Below are 19279 nucleotides of genomic sequence, written 5' to 3' on the forward strand. Positions count from 1 at the left end.
GAACATTTTACTATCGGCCGCCAAGAAGACCTTACAGTTCGGTCCTGTCAATCGTCAAATAGTCGCAGACGTTGAGATGATGATCTGCACCTTGCCTCTGATCACGGCTGGATATGGGCATTATCATTATTCTTGTTCGATAATAATTCCGCTTCGGCGTGTTTATGGATTATGTGCATACGAGTTCTGGAGTATCGAATTCGTTGCTCCATACTCCGTACATTCTCGCAAAGTGATATCGCACGTCTGGTGCTAAGTCATTGCGCGGAATCTCCCAGGAAGATGAGACCGATGTCGCTTCCTAAAACGAGACAGACACCATGCGAATTGTTATTGCGGCCGCTGCTCTATTATTGCCAAGTCGCAGGGTGTGCTGTTCAAATATAACTCATTTCGAAACGCTGAAAAGCTGTATTATCAGGTCTTCGCTTGCCACGACTTATCTCCAGGGATTGAAGTTAAACTCCTCCGGTTATTTTCTCAGTAACATCGTGATCAGCATCAATGATTGCTGCTGCTGCTGCTGCTGCTGATGATGATGATGATGAGGAAGTTGAGGTTGAAGTTGAAGTTGTTGAAGTTGTTAGCATACCGAAGGTTGGAGTTTCTGGTCATAAAAATAGACTCGACACGTGACCACTTTAATTCCAGGTTCAATCCACTTTGAGGTTGTTGGAACAGCAATTTGATATTTCGAGCCGACTCGACTTGACGCGATTTATGCTGTGAGATAACTTTCGAGTAGATTTCCTTGAGCTGTACCAGCTTTGCAAGCCCGACTATTTGAACTTGATCACATTGCAATGTGCTGATAACAATTCATGAACCACACTTTGGTTATCGATATCAGAAAATTTTTCTTATCAGTCGATTAGTTAACGTTACTTAGATGGATTTGAAAACTTCTGTACGCAAGATGAATATCTTCTAAAGGACTTTACATCTGAATATAAGCCGATGAACTAATTCTCTTCTCCGCTGTGCAGCCTTCAACATCTCCTCACGACCACCCTTCCTCTCCCCAGACCATGTTCAGACCCCCTATCAACCGCGCAATGCGCGTACTTGACCGATCATTCTTCAAAAAGACCATACCTCTTGCTGCGGCCACAGTATTTGAAGCGAGGAATCTTGGCCGGATCAAAAACGAGCTGGCCAAGAGCAATGATATATTGAACGCTCCGCGGCTACCGGCTATTCGATATGTGCAAAATCCCGCCACAGAGGAGGAAAAGAGCAAAAAGTGCATCTTGCTGAAGGAGCAGATACAAGCCAATGATGCGGCTACATGGCCCCCAACAGTACAGAAATTGGTTGAAGCGAAATCCGTGGAGTTGAAACCATATGACCTTCACCTTGATTATGACTACTGGCTCTATCGTATGTGCAATCGGGAGATGCAACTGTCAAAATGCAAGTACTAACATACGTTGCAGACGATATTCTTTCTTCAATACTACCAGAGGAACATCTTGAGGAAACCCCAGCAGGTTTCAACCAAGTTGGCCATGTTGGTATGTGGAACCGAAACGCTTGAGTTGGCAGGAGACGGGTATACTAAACTTGAAAATATAGCACACCTTAATCTGAGAGAGCAATATCTCCCATATAAATATCTAATTGCGGAAGTTATCCGAGATAAAAACTCGACGGTCCGAACAGTGATCAACAAGGTGGACGATGTTGGCGCAAACAGCGAATATCGCACTTTTGCATACGAGCACCTGGTTGGGGACGAAGATATGAACGTTGTCCAGCATGAGCAGGGATGCGAGTTTGCATTCGACTACTCCAAAGTATACTGGAATTCACGCCTAGGAAACGAACATACATACCTTGTTGGCAGGTTTAGAGAGGGAGAAGCAGTATGTGATGTCATGGCTGGCGTTGGACCCTTTGCCCTGCCAGCGGGTAAGAAGAGGGTATTCGTTTATGCGAATGACCTTAACCCTCACGGATATGAGAAGCTGAAAGAAGGTGCTGCCCGGAACAAAGTCAGAGAATTCGTTCAACCATTTAACATGGATGGAAGGGAGTTTATCCGACACGCTTCCCAGGAGCTATGCGTTAACGGGCCACGTCCTGTCAAGATATACCCGAAAGTAAAACGCACCGAGGCCGCTGAGAAGAAAACTGTTCCTCCACAAGTATACAAATGCCCACCTACCTTTGACCACTACGTGATGAACCTTCCAGCTTCCGCGATTGAGTTCCTAGACGCTTTTGTCGGTGTTTACGCTGGAAAGAAGTCAATGTTCGAGCCGCACACCCAGCGCAAACGCCCATTTGTGCATGTTTACTGCTTTTCAACCAACTCTGATGATAACGCTGTTGAGTTTGCGGATATCTGCAACCGCATTTCGGAAAGGATACAGTACAAGATTACCCCTGACGATATGATTGGTGGTACGGGAAAGCAGGATCTTGAGCTTGAGATTCGTGACATCAGACTTGTCTCGCCGAATAAGAGAATGTTCTGTGCTTCCTTCAGGCTCCCGGCAGAAGTAATATTCAAGTCCTGATGCAGCGCTTTACTGGATGACACTGGAGTTTGCCTACTTTCCATTGCTGGTTTTTTAATGACAAAGGTGAGCGAGGGTGTTTAGCATCATTCTCCGGTTAGGTTTCTTCACGGACATAGACTTGTGTACGATAGATTATATATATTTTTCATACCCTACGTTGACTGCCATTGGAATGGAGTTTGTGGGAGGACCTTGAATTTTTGACGATACTCGTTTCTCTTCCAATTTTCTTCCATAGAAAAGCTTCTTACTCCGTAGTGTTTCCTGATAAAAACTTGCCTATTAGCACTGATTTTGCATTTCTCTCTCTAACTATCTGGCTGATAATGTAAGATGCTCCATCTGATGCTATGCGTTGGCTCTCTTTAGCAAATAACAATAAACAGTATCATGTAGAAATGTCATCTTCCCTAAGGTACCGTTTTCCAAACCTAAACGCCTTGCACGTTGCTAAAAAGGCCCCTCCCAAACCCGTTACTTCGAAGATAATAAACAGGACTCCCAAAGCAATGTAATTCCCATCTCTCCCATATTTTATATCTCCCCAGTGACGTAATGGAGCAATCACTCCACGAAATTTCGCAGCTTGGTGAGCTCGTCTAGGAGCTCCTGCAGGTCTGCATCTGAGATCTTATTTCCGATACTTGGGATAAGGGACTTTGCTTCTTCGGCGTTATCACAGCATAGGCTCCCTATTAAAACGGTTAGCTTGAGGTGAAACAACATCACAGTCGACATGTAGTTAAGCTGCACATCTCACGTACCTAGCTGTGACCGCTCAAAGAACTCCAGCTCCGTATGCGCAGAGAGAAGACGCTCGACAGCCTCGATATTCTCTTTTTCCTTGAATCTGGCGAACACTTCGAGATAGTCCTGTGTTTTGACCAGGGTCCTGCCGGCGAGCGAAATCGGCGTTAGCCCGGTCAAGTCGCAACAACCAGGGCGCACAACTCACTCTCGCTCTTCAAACTTGCTCTCCCCTTTCCTCCGCAGGTCAAGGACCTTGTTGATCACCAGTCGAGCTTCGGACAGAGATAGGGTCGGCACATGCTGGAATTCGCCGAGCTTGAGCTGGGCGGTAGCTTCGAGTTCGCTCTGGGGGAGCTCGCGTTTGCGATGAGTGGGCTCGTGGACGGGCGTGGAAGAGCTCATGGTGCTGGCGAGTGTATTCCGGCTGTTTTCTGTAAGACAAGAACAGCTCGAAGATCTCAGTACTCAGCTAGACGCAGGCTCTCTGCAGTCTTCAACCTTTATGCGACTTCACGATCTCTTCTCGTCCTGTTTTTCCGCCTTTGACGTCGATGAAAAGATATTCACGTGACATCAAAAGGTTATGTAATGAATTGCTTGTCTGCTTATGTAATACGAGTCTTTTTTTTTCTCGCTTCTTTTTTTCTTTTCTTTGCCGCAGATTCCAAATCCAAGGAAAAGCCATGTAACGAAGAAGCAGAAGAAGAAAATACGCAGCGAAACAGGTAATATCAGCTACACTAGAAAGACCGTAGAACGTCCGCCGCGTGCACACGCTTAGCTGATCTCTGCAGCACCCCGGGCGCCCGATCTTATGGCCGTCTCCTATAGACGAAGGGCTTCCGCAGCTCCGCCAATAGGACGAGCGGCAGCGCTTACCTAAGCCGAGCCAGTCGCAAATAGGCAATCCATCGCTGCCGGATCATTGGGATCAACTCGCTTTTTCGACGTTTCGACCGTCCACGAACAACCCAGGAAAAAGGCCTGTAATATTTTTCTATTCGCCCCTCGTTCCCCGTCCCCGTCCCCGTCGTCGGCGCAAGAGCCAATGCGACTGACTCGCGCATATTCCCTCTTCGTCGAGGCGGGTGCGACTGACCAGCACACGCCTCTGGTGCTAATATATATCCCGCGGGCGACGGCCAAAGAAAGGGGAGGGATAAATAGGATACCTGCAACACACAACGTTGTCGCAGTCGGGGAACCTCGGGGGTGTCTGCTTCGTAACCAGCCAGCGCGATGTGGAGTTCTCCATACGGAGTTACAGTCGCCCATATGGAGGAATGCCAGCTCGGCTAGGCGACTTTTATATGCCTTGCTGTCCTGTCGCACTTGCTGCCAAGTCGTCGGGTGTTATAAGGAGTGAAGTGGTTGGTGTTGCTGGAGTGAATTGAACCTCCAGCTTCTCTCTATATTTGCTACCATTTTTATATTTCTCAACTCTCACAACTTCTCAAAAGCCATACTGCGCTTTTTTGCATCTTTCTCCTGCTCTGCTTTTTTCCTTCTTGGTCTCTCCATGCTGTCTGTCTTCCTCGCTGCCCCACGTGTTCTGCGCTAGAACTGGAGAAGGACAAAAAAAGGGAGCGAGGGGGGCAAAAGACTCCAGCTTCATGATGTCCAAAGCCTTCGATAAATATACCATCGGCCCAGAGAGCCCAGACGTCCATAGCAAGTATCAGCCAACAGATGAATTTGTCTTCCGGAGTCCGTTTGGGCCGTTTCCCAAGGTAGACCCAGATCTGAACTTGCATGATTTCTTCTTTCCCCAGGAGAAGCCAATTGACCAGCCGGACCATGATCTATTCATAGATGGGTATACAGGCACCACGGTGTCGTTGTATCAGTTCTACGACAGAGTATTATCTCTCTCGAGAGCCCTGCGGCATGACGGACCTAACCCGGTTGGGCTGGGGCAGTCGCCGGTAGATGATAACGGCAGTGGTGAAATCCTGGGTATATTATCAGGGAACCATCTATCATGGCCGTTGCTGGTGCATGCATGTTTCCGATCAGAGCTTGTTTTTGGTAGCATCAGTCCCAATTCAACGCCTTATGAATTATACCATGTCATGCGCAAGATGCAGGTCACATCAATGGCCGTCCATGAGTCTCTGCTCCCCCTGTTGATGGATACTGTCCGGAATGGTCCTCAGACGGGCAATGACAGCAGACTTGAGTTTGTATTTGACACCAGCAAGATAGTAGTCATATCGGATGATCCCACGCTGCACACAGTGCAGGGTTATCCTACAGTTGAGTCGTTAGTTCGACTTGGCTCAAAAACATCAGAGAAACCGTGGAAGCGTTCAGGGGGAGAACGGTTATGCTACCTCCTTCAGTCGTCAGGGACATCTGGGTTTCCAAAAGCCATGATGATATCGCATAAAAACGCCATACACACTACCCTGCAGGGGATGATAACCTCGCGGCGGACGGCAGAGTTTGTAAGCTTTGACACATCCATATGGCCTGCCCCGCCTTGAATTGGGCATACTGATATAATCGAATTAAAATAGATGAATATGGCGCCACCATTGGCTGTGCTCCTAGGTATAGTCCCGGCCTATCACTCATATGGCCTGACTATGTTCGCTCTTCGAGTCAACGTGATGCGAAATACAAACGTATTAATGGCCAAATGGGACCTGGAGGCCGCTCTGAGGCTTATTGAAAAGCACAAGATCACCACTCTCCCTCTCGTGCCACCGCTTGTCCGACAGCTCGCTCTATCGCCCCTTACTGAGAAGTATGACCTTTCATCCGTCACCTTGGCCCTAAGCGCAGCAGCCTATCTCCCGCCAGACGTAGCTCACAGCCTAGGCAAGAAGCTACCGCAACAGGCCCCCATCCAATCTGGCTATGGACTCTCAGAGGCGCTCTCTGTCGCCCAGCCGGTGGTCGAGGGTCTCTTTGGACTCTCACGCGCCCAGCCAGGAACGATTGGACATCTGATGCCTGGCGTCGAAGCCAAGCTGGTTGACCCAGACACATTCAAGCCTGTACCCAAGGGAACCAAGGGTGAGCTCTGGGTTCGAGCGCCCGTCGTAACTCCGGGTTACTACAAGGACCGGGAAGCAACCGCCAGCCTGTTCGCCGAGCCCGGCTGGCTGAGAACAGGCGACCTGATGATGCGAGACGCAGAGGACCGGCTGCACTTTCTCGACCGGCTGAAGGAGATGATCAAGGTGAAGGGCATGCAGGTCGCGGCCACAGAAGTCGAGGATATCCTGCTGTCTCATCCGGACAGGCTGGTGCGAGATGCGTGTGTTGCCGGGGTCGACAACGGCCGGGGAGACGGTGGCCTCTTCCCTCGGGCGTGGGTGGTGCTCTCTGAGGAAGGCAGACGACGAGATGCGAACCAGGTCGTCGTGCAGCTCGACGAGTTTGTCAAGAGCCGGTTGTCCAAGTACAAGCATCTTGCCGGCGGTATCGAGATAGTCGACTCTGTAAGCCGGCCCATTTTGTATTCTCGAAGTTCTATATACTGACTGAGAGCAGATACCACGGACACCCTCGGGCAAGATGCTGCGCAGAGCGATGCGAGACCAGTACCACTCGCGCCAACGGGACAAGCATGACAAGGCGAGGCTCTAGGCGGCTAGTCTGCAGCCTGTGGCTTAGCGACCTATTTTTACCACGCCCAGCCTTCCGCCGTTCTCCATCCTTTATCTGTCTTCTTTTGTGTCTGCCTGTTAGTTTCTCTTGCATCGTACTTTATATAGACTTTAGCCTGCTTGATAATATCATTATTGGAGTTGTTTCATGTCCGGCGCCACTGGTTGTAAATATAGCATGGTAGGAGAAGTGTTTCATCAGGCTGCACAACCAGTGGCAACGTGTCTGTACCTGAGTAGTTCAAACTCTTACCTTGATATTACCATCTACTTAGCTTTATGCCTACATCTACATCTACATCTACATCTCCATCTATATAATTTCTATATTATATCTATATCTATATCGTGTCCATGTCTTCATCACGTGAGTCTGTTTCCCTTTCGCCCCTTTGGGACTAGCGCGGCCTCCGAATCAGCGACTTCGAAAACCGCAAAAGAAACGCCAAAAAAACGACGACGACGACGACGCAGCAAAAGAACTACATCCTCGTCCTCGACCTCCTCCAGCGTCACCGCAGCTCCCTGTCCGGCTGCTGCTGGCCGATCCACGCGTCTCTGCCGCTCCCGTCGCTCGCTCGCACCGGCCTGGAGGACCACAAGTAGTCGCTTCGGGCTAACTATCGGTCTGCATGCCAAGCAGTGTCGCCGGCTGGTCAGTTATCCCTGGGGCATCAAAAAGCAACTACATACACCACCACACGCCAGCGGCATAGCGCACTACTTGCAACCTAACTGCTGCTGCTGCTGCTGCTGCTCCTGACATCACCAGCCCCGGCACGCCAGTGACAGCCAGCGACGGAAAAACGCAGGCTCTTCTGCAAGGTAAGCCGTGAAGGATGCAGTCGATGCTCCTCCCTCGATGTTCTCTTTGCTTTTTGGCCCGACTGTCCTCCCTGGCTGGTTGTGCCTGTCCCGCTAGCCGCAGTGGAAAACCGTTTACCCGTTGCTGTGCTTCGATGACCTGCCAACTAACTGACCGTCCTGGCCCTCCTCCGCTCCCCCCATTATAGGTTTTTTTCTGTATGGCTCGATAGGAACTGCTGCAACGCCCGCCTACGCCTCTTTACCCGCCCTCTTCCCTCGCTGCCATTGTCTCTCCTTTCAGCAGCGTCTGGCTCCGGGGCGGAATCTAATAACGAATTTAATGAAAAAAAAAGGGAACCCCCCAGAGAAAGGTATGCGTTCCCCACTAACCAGCCTCCTCCTGAAAGATGCTATTGATGAAACCTGCCCCAAGCAAAACCCCCCTACCTGCTAGAGGATGGCCACTCTTGTTTCTGACTTCTGCGTGAATCTGCCTAGACACTCTGCCCTGTCCAGCTCGCTCTTACACACACTCGTTCATTTTACCTCGCTCTACTCTACTGCTGCTTGCTCTTTTTCTTCCTGCCTCCTGTGCCCGGCCTGACAGACTGTGAGCCTTTGGAGAAATAACACACAGACGACCTCACCTTTTTAGTTACCCCGGGTTTACTCCTTATTTATGCTTAACTGCAGTCTTTGCGTCACCTAGACTACAAGCCTCCTGGACCTCTAAGCGCTGTCCGGGCCGCTCTGTCGCGTATTTCACTCATTCTCTCACTCTCTCGCTTGCTTGCTCTCCCTGAACCGACGCGCCCTCAACCTCCAAAATAGGGGATACCGTTCTCCTTTCCTCTCTTTCATCCTCCCTGTCTCTCTTCAGAAGCCATAAAAAGAAATAAAAACAGAGAGAGACAGTTTCTACGAAAGAAAAAAAAAAAAACAAAAAAGCAGGATACTCACCTCGGGCGGAGGTGGTCGACGCAGATATGGCGTCTGCAGGTGGTCGTCATATTCCACCCAACCTGCTACCCGGAAATCGAGGCGAAGATGGTGGTTTACAGACCACAAACACATCCGGCTTCCAGGGCCAGTCGCCCATAGACAGTCCTGACGGCAACAGAAGTGCTCCCTGGTCCGACATCCCCCCGTCCGCTCCCAGCGAGTCCAATGTCAACTCTGAAGAACGCTCTCCCCGACAGCCAGATTCCTACCGAAGCCCTGGCAGAAACAAGTCGCGCGATCGACATAATAATAATAATTCGAATGGCCCTTCCACCAGCAAGTCTCCCAGCGGAAATGCCAGAATCTGCAGAGTCTGTGGTGAGCCTCTGCTGGGACAGTTTGTCCGTGCCTTGGGAGGTACATTCCATCTCGAATGTTTCCAGTGTAAAGTATGTCGTTTCTTCCCCCATTACCAATCTCATAATACAACACTCTAACGTGAATGAAAAAAAATAAAGGACTGTGGAGAGATTGTCGCATCGAAGTTCTTCCCCGTCGACTCTGAAGATGGCAATTCCCAACATCCGCTTTGTGAACGAGACTACTTCCGACGACTAAACTTATTGTGTTTCGAGTGCGGAGGCGCTCTCAGAGGATCCTACATCACGGCTTTGGACCACAAATATCACATTGAGCATTTCACCTGCTCCGTCTGCCCTACCGTCTTTGGAGCTCAGGACAGTTATTACGAGCACGAGGGCAAGGTATACTGCCATTACCACTACTCGACCCAATTCGCTCAGCGATGCAATGGCTGCCAAACCGCAATCCTAAAACAGTTTGTTGAGATCTTCCGAAACGGCCAGAACCAGCATTGGCATCCTGAATGTTACATGATACATAAATTCTGGAACGTGCGCCTCTCTCCAAGTGGGAAGACATTCGAACCGCCAGAGATTGACCGCGATGTCAGCAATGAGGAACGAGACCAGATCCGTGACGAGGAAGAAAAGATGGAAGAAAAGGTCTACCGTATCTGGAGCGTGCTTTCTGCATTTGAAGAGTCTTCTGCCGCGTGCATTTCCGATATGTTGCTGCATGTTAGCAATGGTGCATACATCGATGGCGTTGTTGTTGCGAAAAAGTTCATTTTCCACGTCGAGGTCCTCTTCAAGGGTACGGACCAGCTTGCATCTCAAATTTCTGCACTTGGCGTAAAAGGTAAGTCATCTAATATCTCTCCTCCTTTTCCCCAAACAATTGCTTATGCTTATAACTGGGAATAGAAATGGCATATGGCAGAGAAGCAAAACTGCTTTGCAAGAAAGTTGTCTCTTTCTTTTCATTACTTTCAAAGACACAAGAGACCGGAGTTCGGAAGCTTGGAGTGACACAGGAGCTCCTCGCCCTTGTTACTGGGCTGGCGCATTATTTAAAACTCCTCATCCGCATTGGCTTGCAGGGCTCTCTTAGATTAGAGCGTGAAACAAAGACCCCAGATGCCCTCTATGCTTTCCTAGACCTCACTGCAGATCTTGAGGAAGTAAACACTATCACAGCCAGTGATCTAAATGCTGATACCTCACAGCTAGCTCACTCTCAGTCTGACTGCTGCGCTGCGTGCACTGAACCAATTGACGATGAGTGTATTGTCTTGGGCCGGAGACAATGGCATAAGAAGCCGCCGCACCTTGTCTGCGGCGCGTGCCAGGATGACCTAACACATGACCTGGAACGCGCAAGATGGAGTGAGAAGAATGACCGACCATTCTGCCAAAACTGTGCTGTACAGAGAGGACATGATCCCCAGGCCATTTCTGGATTTGAAAACGTTACCAAACTACAGCAATACGTCTTCCTGCTTCGAGTGGCTCTTGCTAGACTCCTTTCTGTCTTACGATCTGGTGGTACTCTGCCACATACATCGGGTATGTCTGCGTTCTACCACTCAAACAATTCTTGACTCTCTACTGACTATCTATATAGATGACCCCAACTTGAAGGAATACGAGGCAAATGATGGCCACCGTATTCCTCCACAGGCTGATCCCCATCTGCCACCTCAGCGTCCAAGTACTCGCTCAATGTCCTACACTGGCGAGCAAAAGGAAGAGAAGGCGCCTTCATCCCTTGAGCAGACAGTCGGTGAAATGAGAAGACTCCGATCTACTAGGAATGAGCGGGCCATTTCCACAACTTTCAAGAAAGCTCGAACTTCGCGCATAATCTCTGGCCCTGAGAGCAGCAGTGTCCAACCAGGTGCTCCTGGAGGTGCCAACAATGGTCAGAACCAGAACTTCCAAATCGTCGAAGAACGGGACGCTGATGGCGAGCCTGTTGCTGACCTTACCTTTGGAAACCAAGATGCTCTCACTTTGGACGATATTCCAAGAATTGTTGCTGCCGAGCAGGCCAAAGAGCAGCGTCCTAACGCGTATAAGCATGCTGGTGGTAATCTCATTGGAAGCGGCGGCCCAGCTGCTAAGCTTGTCAATGGCCATCAACGAGGAGTATCCGTTGACCAGCTGGGTGCCATGGAACGACCTAGAGCTAAGAAATATTTCTCAGAGTTATCTGCTCTAGAATACTTCATTGTTCGACACGTTGCTGTCCTTTCCATGGAGCCCTTGCTGGAAGGAAGCTTCAATCTCGAAGAACTCCTTGGTCTCATCGAGCCTCGCAAGCCAACTATCTGGAACATCTTTAACCGTGCTTTCAAGAACGATCCTCGCAAGGTTGGCAAAAAGAAGGGCGTTTTCGGCGTAGCCTTGGAAGTCATCGTTGAAAGAGATGGAACAGAATCAACCCACGGAGTTGGCCCTGGCACATTGCGAATTCCAACCTTTATCGACGATGCGATTTCCGCCATGCGGCAGATGGATATGTCTGTTGAAGGTGTCTTCCGTAAGAACGGAAACATTAAACGACTCAGAGAAACCGCTGAGCTTATTGACACCAAGTACGAGGCTGCTGAGTTGGACAAAGAGTCCGCCGTTCAAGTTGCGGCTTTGATGAAGAAGTTCCTTCGAGAGATGCCTGATCCTCTCCTTACCTTTAAGCTTCATAGCTTGTTTGTTATTGCACAAAGTAAGTTCATTTTCGTCCAATGCCATTTTTTAACCAGGAAAGACGTAATGGCTAATTTAAAATAACTGTAGAAATCGCTGATCCAGTAAAGCGCAAGCGAGTTCTTCATCTGACTTGTTGCTTACTTCCAAAGTCACACAGAGACACTATGGAAGTATTGTTTTCATTCCTTAACTGGGCTTCTTCGTTCTGCCATGTTGATGATGAGACCGGTAGTAAGATGGATATTCATAATCTTGCTACCGTTATGACCCCGAATATACTCTACTCTAATGCAAAGGTTGCTGGTGTTGACGACAGTTTCTTGGCTATTGAAGCTGTCACCTCCTTAATTGAAAATAATGATACAATGTGTGAGGTACGTATCGCGTCATATCCCAACCACATCTCCGTATTGTCATGCTAATGTGACCATTGTAATAGGTTCCGGAAGACCTTCTGTCTATCCTAACCGATTCGACGCTCTTCAACGGCAGTGCTGAAATCACTACCAAAGAAATCCTCAAGCGTTATGGGGCCTTGGGCAAACTTCCTGTGCCCCAGAGGGCCCCGACAGTCGCGGAAACCATTCCTGTGCGTTCTGGCTCTTCGAAAGGAAATAATTCTCCTATTGCCGCGCGTATTGACACCGATCCGTCTCAAGCTACAGCATGGCAGATGCAGAGTTCTGTGAGGCACGTCCACGGGCCTCAGGATCCTAACGCTCCCTTCCCTCCACAACCAATCCGAACTAATACCGGCGACAGCAACCAAGGACAAGGTCAGAGCCAGGGCCAGGGATACGGCGGAGTTCCACCACAAAAACCCCAACACCAGCAACACCTGACACAACCACCAATGGCATACCGTGGCCGCCCTCCTGCCATCTAAGTGATGTTTTCTACACGTTTAACTAATTCCAGAGGAAGGAAGAGATTAAAAAATTCATGAGACGACCTTGACCTGCTTCTTGCATATTCGCATATGGCGTCCGAATCTACCCTATTTGCATTCCACCGGACCGGGCAACAATCTACGGCGCGGTTCACTTGGTGCTCAAAACTTGGTTCATTGGGGATTTGCTTCTCTTTTGTTTTTGGCCTTTTCCTTTTCTTCATTTCCTTCTTCCCTTTGCTTTATTCTATACGGAACAAACGGTCTGGTATTGGTTTAATCTTCTTCGTTTTTTCCTCTCTTGCTTTGATTCTCTCCCTTCCTTTTTTTCACTTTTTTTTTTTTTTTTTCTTGACCTTCTTATTTCACTTTTTTCTCGACCCTTTCCCCTTCACTTGCAATTCTAAAACGATGAAAAAATCCTTTCTCAAAATGCAGCGGACACTGTATCTTGGATGCCATTTGGTCTGACAAGCATACCCACATACCCCTTTTACCTTTACCTTTTGATTCCCATTTCTTTTCTCTTCTCTTCTACGGAGGCCCATCCTCTCCCCCTTTTACTCAATCTGTGTGATTCTAATATCCCTCTCTACCTCTCTCCAACCCGACCTCTTCTTCATGCATATCCATTTGACAACGTACCTCAATTCCCCAATGCCCTACTTCTGCAAATACCTTCATAGTTATGACAAACAAGTTCCCCTTTTAATTTCTTCACCTTCTTTTCGACCTTTCTTCTCTTTTTTTTATTGACTGATTACTATTGATTCCCCCTATTTTTGCTCGTTTCTTGCCTTCTCTTCCGCCCACCTTTCCCCTTTAATTGACTTTTAACTTCTACGCCAATCCACACTATCTTCTTCCCTCTCTCTTTGCATTTTTTACCCTTTTTTTCGCTTGCGTTCCTGACGTCTCAATATACATTAGCCTGTCCCGTTTTCGTCTTCTTCGCTACATGATTGCTTGCTGCTTTTGCTCGCTGTGGACGTATACCAGTGGTTACTAAATCTTTTTTGTTGCTTTCTTAATTCCTCGATACAAAAAATCATGCCGCATCTTGCTTGTTTTCTAATACCCGGTAGGCGCCACTTAGCTAGAGACATACATGGTGATGGCAATTACCCCGTAAATACGTGTTTTCTTTAGCTTCTGCCCCTTTTCCTCGTTCCTGTGGTGCAATTTATGTATTATTCACTTCTAGGAGAAGCAACGCGTTTGCCTAGAACGCTAGACGCTTTTTATATGGATTTATAAAATGCGAAGAATTCCCTAGTTCTGTTGAGTCTGAGGGAAGTAAACATTATTTATACTCCTAACTCCTAAATATGCCAACCATCCTTAACAAACCAATCTCAATAGCCACCGAGGTTTCAAATATCATTATAAAAACGCTTAAGGCTTGAAAATATCAAGTTGAATCACCGAATATGAAGAATCGAAAAGCGATAACCAAGAACCTGTAGCTAATGTAGGTGCCTCTAGACCCTGCTTCGAAGGACTCTCCTCCCAGGAGCGGGCTGTTCAACTCCTTGGCCCTTTCTAGCAGCAGCAACAGTCATTTTTCGGGCAGTTGAAGCAGTAGCTGAAGTAGCCGTGGTGGCAGCCCGGCTTCTAGAAGTCGGCGGTTTCTTTGATGACGCGCTAGAAGCCTCAGCCTTCTTGGTAGCGGCAGTTCTCGCCGAGCGTACAATTGTCGTTCCAGAAGTTGCTGCTGAGGCATTTGATGATGTGGTGCTGGTACTGACTTGCCGGTTGGTTTGGCGTGTAGCTGTCCTTGCGGGGGGCTTTCTTGTGCCAGCTGGCGCCGATTTGACAGACATGGCCTTCTTTGGCCTGATGACCCTTCCAGGTACAGAGTCAGAGCTGTTGTCGGGCGGGGTTACTCGGCGAACCCCGGCTGCGCCCCTCATGGTCCTAAGCTTAGGGGTAGCGGGAGTAGCAGCATAATTCATGTGTTTTGTAGGGCTTGTGTGCTTGATGGGGGAGAAGGCACGGATATGATAGGGTTCTTGCTGCTGTGTCTTGGTAGGTGACATCTTCAAAGGTGATTGCGGAAAGGTCCTGGAATTCGAGGACTTTGGTGATAGGATGTTAGACTCTGTGCGTTGGGATACATTGCGGGATGAAGAAGCTGGCATGGTTGGCCTGCCCCGCTGCTTTGGATTTGTGAGGGGATGATTTGAAAGATCAGGGTATCCGGCATTTTCCTTATCAGATGAGCCATGACTGTAATATTTAGTTAGAATCTATCCTTAACCAAGGGGTAAACGAGCTAATTTACCTTTGTCGTGAGGCTCCAGTACGCTGCGCTGCGGCAGAGTTTGCTGGTGCTTGCGTTACAGGGCGCACCGTCTTTGCAGATTTAGAGGGCAAGCTCGGTTTCTTGAATGGAGACCTGTTGTCCGATGTCTCTTTGGCAGCTTCCGAATACTTGGCTAGCAGTTCGCCCAAGTTTTGTTTACGAAGCGCCACGGGGATTCGATTAATACGCCGTTCAATTCTCGCTCGTAAATCTTGCGCCTGGAGGGCGTAGTGTGCGCGTAGTTTTCGCGCTCGCTCAGTAACTAGAAGCCGCGGTTAGCTATACACTGGGCCAACACTGGTTCATGCCATGGGAATCCCACTTTCTAGCTGCAGGTTGTCCATCAGGGCCTGTTTCTGCTTCTGGGTGATCCTGAGCCTCTTCTTCGATGGGCTCCTCGTGGGAGTAAGGGCTTCATCATAATGGTTGCTTGGCTCATGCGACTTTCGTTTTCTCGAGACGGCGGTCGACATTGTAGCGGTAAGGTCCTGGACTGACTATAATCAGAGCAGTGTTGCTATCCCTCTTTCAATTGTGTGTAGCGTCTAGTTATCTCAATACTCAAAGCTCGTCGTGGCGTGAGTTGCTGTCCAACTGTCGATGTTGATATTGAAATAAACAGGAAAAGGCGAGCCGTCGCGATGTAAACAAATGCGATTACATAAACATTACTGCGCTAGTCCCGATTGAGAGCTCCGCAGCAACCTTGAAGCTTCACTTCCTTCGCTTCAGCAACGACAACGACGCCGACGCCAGCAAGCCTTTCTCTGCTACGACTAGCTATACACATATACACGCCATCTCTTGTCTCTCTTAACACTCCGTGAAGCTCCTCTCTTGCCTCTATTTTTCGCTATAAAAGCTAGATACATCTCTCACAGCCGCCGCCATGTCGCTCGAAGCCACTATGATCATGTTCGTCTCCCCCGGTTCGGTGTTTATGGACGGTATCATGCTAACGAAGTATGAAACAGTATCGATAATAGTGAAAGCAGCAGAAATGGCGATTACCTGTATGTTACCATGGAACAGTGAAAACGCCTACAATCCATACCTACAGCTACTAACAGGACGATGACTAGCCCCACAAGATTCGAGGCTCAAGCAGATGCTGTGAACTTGGTTCACTCCGTAAAGACACAAGCTCACCCACAGTCGGCTGTTGGGCTGATGAGCATGGGTGGCAACGGCCCAGAGGTTCTGGTTACCCTGACTGAAGATATTGGCAAGATCCTAGAAGGTCTTCACCGGACGAAGATTGGCGGAACTTCACATCTGGCCTCCAGCATACAAGTTGCCTACGTAAGTGTATTTGAACTATAACGTGTTCATCATACACAAGTCAAGCTAACTGTTGCTGTTTGTGTCTGGGTGTAGCTAGCACTTAAACACCGAAAAGAAAAGGCTCAGAGACAGCGGATTATTGTCTTCTCCTGCTCCCCGGTTGTTGAAGACGAAAAGTCGTTTGTCAAGCTAGCGTTGAAGATGAAGAAGAACAATGTTAGCATTGACTTTATTGCTTTTGGCGAGCTTGATTCAGAGACAACGAAGAAACTAGAAGCCTTCCATGAGGCTGTCAACAGTGGAAACGGATCAAATCTTGTCATCATACCTCCCGGCCCTAACCTCCTCAGTGACTCGATTCTCCCAACCCCAATCCTTGGAGGACGCGGTATGGCGTCGCATATGGAGGGAGGAGAGGATGTTGGCGGCGGCTCATTTGACTTTGGAATTGACCCCTCTGCCGATCCTGAGCTGGCATTTGCTCTACGCATGTCTTTGGAGGAAGAAAAAGCAAGATTAGAGAAGGAGAAGCAGGAGAAGGAAAAACAGGCCAAGGAATCTATGGATAAGATACCGGAAGAGGGCGGGGAGGCCAGTGGCAGCGGAAGCGGGAAGAAAGATAATGATAAGAAAGAAGGTGACGGAGATAAGATGGATACGTCGTGACTGCATGTCGATTGAAGTAGCGTTATGATGGGAAGAGATATATGGGCAGCGTGGATTATTCTAGACTAGTGACGCTCGATGGCATTCCTGGCGTTCGTAGATCAATGTATTCTACTTGAGATTGGCCTCGGAAGTGACAGTACCCCCAGACATATACATGCCAGTACATACATATATCATCTGCAAAGCTCCATTATCAATATCCCTGGATTATTCATTAAGTCGTATCTTTTAATAAAAAGGAGATCCGTTGCGTAGAGTCTATGTTCACAGTCCTCCTCCGTCAAAACTTTAGATGCTATCTTCCCCTCAGCCACGTCGCTAGATGCCTGTCAAATGACTCGCATCTCACCGGCATCTCCAGCTGATAGAAGGGATTCTTCATCACGTAGTCTGCATACAGCTCGTATATCTTGGCAATCACACTGTCCACATTCGGCATAAGCGGATCAGTGAAGAGCAAGAACTTGGTCCCTGTCACAGTTTGAAAACACGTCAATCTAAACCGTTCCGTCTCGAGGACTTCTAGGCCTGTCTTTGGAAGGCCGGGATTAGGTAGTGTGGAGGTCATGGGTATCGTGGATGCTGAGGTATTGGACGTAGCGGGGGCGGAGTAAGGGAACACAGGCGTAAGGGAGCGGGTGATGGCATGGACGCTGTTTATATCAGCAATCAGATCAATCGATACTGGTCAGCTTGGAAATCCGGATATTGGAGCATGCTGCTGCTGCTGCTGCTGCTGCTGTTGTTGGGGTAGGTCGTTTGCGTACCCATGAAAGGTGCCTGCGAAGACGAGATAGTCATTTGTCGAGAGCTTCTGGAGGCCAGCCTGAAAGTCCCGCTGGTAGATCAGGCCTCCAGCCTTGTTGATGATGACGAGGGAATAGACAACCCTGGTGCCAGCAGTTAGTCCATGCGGATGCGCCGCAGCTTCATCTGTTGAGCTGTCTGCATATGAAGGCCAACTCACATTGCGTTCAGTCTGCTCCCATTATGGTTACTGTTTCCCTGCTATAGCTCCGCCCAAGTATAATCGTCGATCCCGGGACTCTATCGCCCCTCCGTCAGCTGCTGTCTGCTCTTCGCGTCGTCTTGTCGGCTTTTGCTCTTGTTGCGAACAAGCGATTCTTCGTCTTTCTGACGGAGGAAGTTCGATATCGTAAGTATTGTAACGCCATTACACGATTACACGACGATTGGTGGAGAACGTGACACGTTATCGTATTGAATATTACACCATAAAATACCCCATAAACATTTCGACATCAATATATTATATTGACGGCGAGGTCTATTTGCATGATATTTCTTTGCACATCCCTCGATCGCCGGAGTATAATAGAGCTCTGCTAAGGCGAAGAGAGGGTGTTTAGTTTCTACAGAGTACGCTAGAGAGCCAGTGAGGAAGGCGTAGGGAGAGCGTTTCATGGGCAGGCAAAAGGGGCCACGACGATTGGCAGGGAGTGCTCCAAAAACCGAGTGACAGGAATGCCCAAGAGAAGTCGAGGCATCTCATGCATCTTTAACATCCGCACCAGGATAATCCCAGCAACTCTGGAGGGCGCATCACGGAGGAGCGTGAGGCTCAATTCGTGCATTGCGGCGCAGTCAGAGGCAAGACTTTCAGCCCTTGCAAGGAGCGGACGGCAGGCAAAAGGGAAGGTAGATAGGCTGCAGGCACGATTTATCATGCTTCTGCAGGTTTCCCCCCTCCCTTATGGAGAAGAAGAAGAAGAAGCAGCGGAAGCCTGGAAAGAGGAGAAGACATGGCTCTCTGGCCTCCCTCTTCCATCACATCATGCTGCATCTTGCATCTTGCATCGTATCAACATCGACCAGATTTCATGCAACCCGGGCCTTATCGATAAAGCAAACTTCCGCTAACATCGTGGAATATAGCTAAAGTATGGGGTCGCCGAGTTCATCTGGCGGGAAGCTTTCTCGTGATGGCTGCCGATGGTGATGTCGATGCTTGCTGTCGACCACAGCCCGTAGATTGTAACCATGGCAAGCAGCCAGACCGCGGAGAGGAACCCGGAGTAGACAGCCGTTTAATCAAATAGTATCTGTCATAATTGAACCAGACTCCCTTGTACACTAAACCTGAATGGGCGGGGACGCTAGTTAAGGATCCAAGCAAGCTGCGACTCCAAGGAGCAAAGCCGCTGTATGGATGTTTTTGTCTCCGCGTCTGCTTCATCTGCTCCTCCTGGTCCACCAGCTGGTCCCTTAGAAATCCTGATCGCCTGATGCTGCTGCTGCTGCCACTGCCGCAATAGAGCTAACGAGCTTGTATGTATCTACCTGTACCTGTACGAGAGCCGTGTTAGAGAGCAGTATCCAGCCCGTCAAGGGGAACGAACCGTGTATAAAACGCTGAGCTTCGTCCCTCTCGTCGGCTGCTGCGCGAGCCAGGCCGATAC

The 19279-nt window shown here is 49.0% G+C and overlaps 8 protein-coding genes across 11 annotated transcripts; 5 read left to right on the forward strand and 3 right to left on the reverse strand.

Moving 5' to 3' along the window:
• Nucleotides 1-1214: 1214 nt before the first annotated feature.
• Nucleotides 1215-2522, forward strand: TERG_08717 (uncharacterized protein; the record flags this gene model as incomplete). The annotated part of the gene is made up of 2 exons (XM_047749000.1): nucleotides 1215-1514; nucleotides 1576-2522. Exons 1-2 carry the CDS (start codon nucleotides 1412-1414, stop codon nucleotides 2520-2522), a joined length of 1050 nt encoding a protein of 349 aa, XP_047603829.1. The 5' UTR covers nucleotides 1215-1411.
• Nucleotides 2523-3089: 567 nt separating this feature from the next.
• Nucleotides 3090-3677, reverse strand: TERG_02121 (uncharacterized protein; the record flags this gene model as incomplete). The annotated part of the gene is made up of 3 exons (XM_003237352.1): nucleotides 3090-3217; nucleotides 3290-3417; nucleotides 3481-3677. The coding sequence occupies 3 exons, from the start codon at nucleotides 3675-3677 to the stop codon at nucleotides 3090-3092; spliced, it is 453 nt and encodes a 150-aa protein (XP_003237400.1).
• Nucleotides 3678-4433: 756 nt separating this feature from the next.
• On the forward strand, nucleotides 4434-6849 carry TERG_02122 (uncharacterized protein). The gene has a single exon (XM_047747863.1). The coding sequence runs from the start codon at nucleotides 5795-5797 to the stop codon at nucleotides 6764-6766; it is 972 nt and encodes a 323-aa protein (XP_047603830.1). The 5' UTR covers nucleotides 4434-5794; the 3' UTR covers nucleotides 6767-6849.
• Nucleotides 6850-6861: 12 nt separating this feature from the next.
• On the forward strand, nucleotides 6862-8259 carry TERG_02123 (uncharacterized protein). Its single transcript, XM_003237354.2, has 3 exons — nucleotides 6862-7717; nucleotides 7906-8070; nucleotides 8198-8259. Exon 1 carries the CDS (start codon nucleotides 7041-7043, stop codon nucleotides 7653-7655), a length of 615 nt encoding a protein of 204 aa, XP_003237402.1. The 5' UTR covers nucleotides 6862-7040; the 3' UTR covers nucleotides 7656-7717; nucleotides 7906-8070; nucleotides 8198-8259.
• A 578-nt stretch (nucleotides 8260-8837) lies between these two features.
• Nucleotides 8838-12617, forward strand: TERG_02124 (uncharacterized protein). 2 transcript variants are annotated; one of them, XM_047749383.1, is made up of 2 exons: nucleotides 8838-12086; nucleotides 12152-12617. In XM_047749383.1, the coding sequence occupies exon 1, from the start codon at nucleotides 10366-10368 to the stop codon at nucleotides 11791-11793; it is 1428 nt and encodes a 475-aa protein (XP_047605588.1). In that variant the 5' UTR covers nucleotides 8838-10365; the 3' UTR covers nucleotides 11794-12086; nucleotides 12152-12617. The 2 variants fall into 2 exon arrangements, with proteins under 2 accessions (XP_047605588.1, XP_047603831.1); XM_047747864.1 differs by having other exon boundaries at nucleotides 8838-10569; nucleotides 10628-12617.
• A 1465-nt stretch (nucleotides 12618-14082) lies between these two features.
• Nucleotides 14083-15379, reverse strand: TERG_02125 (uncharacterized protein; the record flags this gene model as incomplete). Its single annotated transcript, XM_003237356.1, has 3 exons — nucleotides 14083-14830; nucleotides 14886-15168; nucleotides 15229-15379. 3 exons carry the CDS (start codon nucleotides 15377-15379, stop codon nucleotides 14083-14085), a joined length of 1182 nt encoding a protein of 393 aa, XP_003237404.1.
• Nucleotides 15380-15795: 416 nt separating this feature from the next.
• Nucleotides 15796-16856, forward strand: TERG_02126 (uncharacterized protein; the record flags this gene model as incomplete). 3 transcript variants are annotated; one of them, XM_003237357.1, is made up of 4 exons in its annotated part: nucleotides 15796-15821; nucleotides 15881-15919; nucleotides 15989-16208; nucleotides 16284-16856. In XM_003237357.1, the coding sequence occupies 4 exons, from the start codon at nucleotides 15796-15798 to the stop codon at nucleotides 16854-16856; spliced, it is 858 nt and encodes a 285-aa protein (XP_003237405.1). The 3 variants fall into 3 exon arrangements, with proteins under 3 accessions (XP_003237405.1, XP_047605589.1, XP_047605590.1); XM_047749384.1 differs by lacking the exons at nucleotides 15796-15821; nucleotides 15881-15919 and having other exon boundaries at nucleotides 15981-16208; XM_047749385.1 differs by lacking the exons at nucleotides 15796-15821; nucleotides 15881-15919 and having other exon boundaries at nucleotides 16077-16208.
• Nucleotides 16857-17154: 298 nt separating this feature from the next.
• TERG_02127 (uncharacterized protein) lies at nucleotides 17155-18454 on the reverse strand (the record flags this gene model as incomplete). The annotated part of the gene is made up of 3 exons (XM_047747865.1): nucleotides 17155-17512; nucleotides 17627-17838; nucleotides 18392-18454. 3 exons carry the CDS (start codon nucleotides 18452-18454, stop codon nucleotides 17155-17157), a joined length of 633 nt encoding a protein of 210 aa, XP_047603832.1.
• Between the last annotated feature and the right edge of the window lie 825 nt (nucleotides 18455-19279).

The sequence above is a fragment of the Trichophyton rubrum genome (genome assembly GCF_000151425.1).
Source record: "Trichophyton rubrum CBS 118892 genomic scaffold supercont2.2, whole genome shotgun sequence".
Classification (NCBI taxonomy): domain Eukaryota; kingdom Fungi; phylum Ascomycota; class Eurotiomycetes; order Onygenales; family Arthrodermataceae; genus Trichophyton; species Trichophyton rubrum.

Bases quoted from the DNA above. Each gene is read 5' to 3' on its own strand.
- TERG_02122 (XM_047747863.1), top strand. From the start codon at position 5,795: ATGAATATGGCGCCACCATTGGCTGTGCTCCTAGGTATAGTCCCGGCC.
- TERG_02123 (XM_003237354.2), top strand. From the start codon at position 7,041: ATGTCCGGCGCCACTGGTTGTAAATATAGCATGGTAGGAGAAGTGTTT.
- TERG_02124 (XM_047747864.1), top strand. From the start codon at position 9,930: ATGGCATATGGCAGAGAAGCAAAACTGCTTTGCAAGAAAGTTGTCTCT. The intron at 10,570-10,627 runs GTATGTCTGCGT...CTATCTATATAG, and splicing joins TACTCTGCCACATACATCGG to ATGACCCCAACTTGAAGGAA.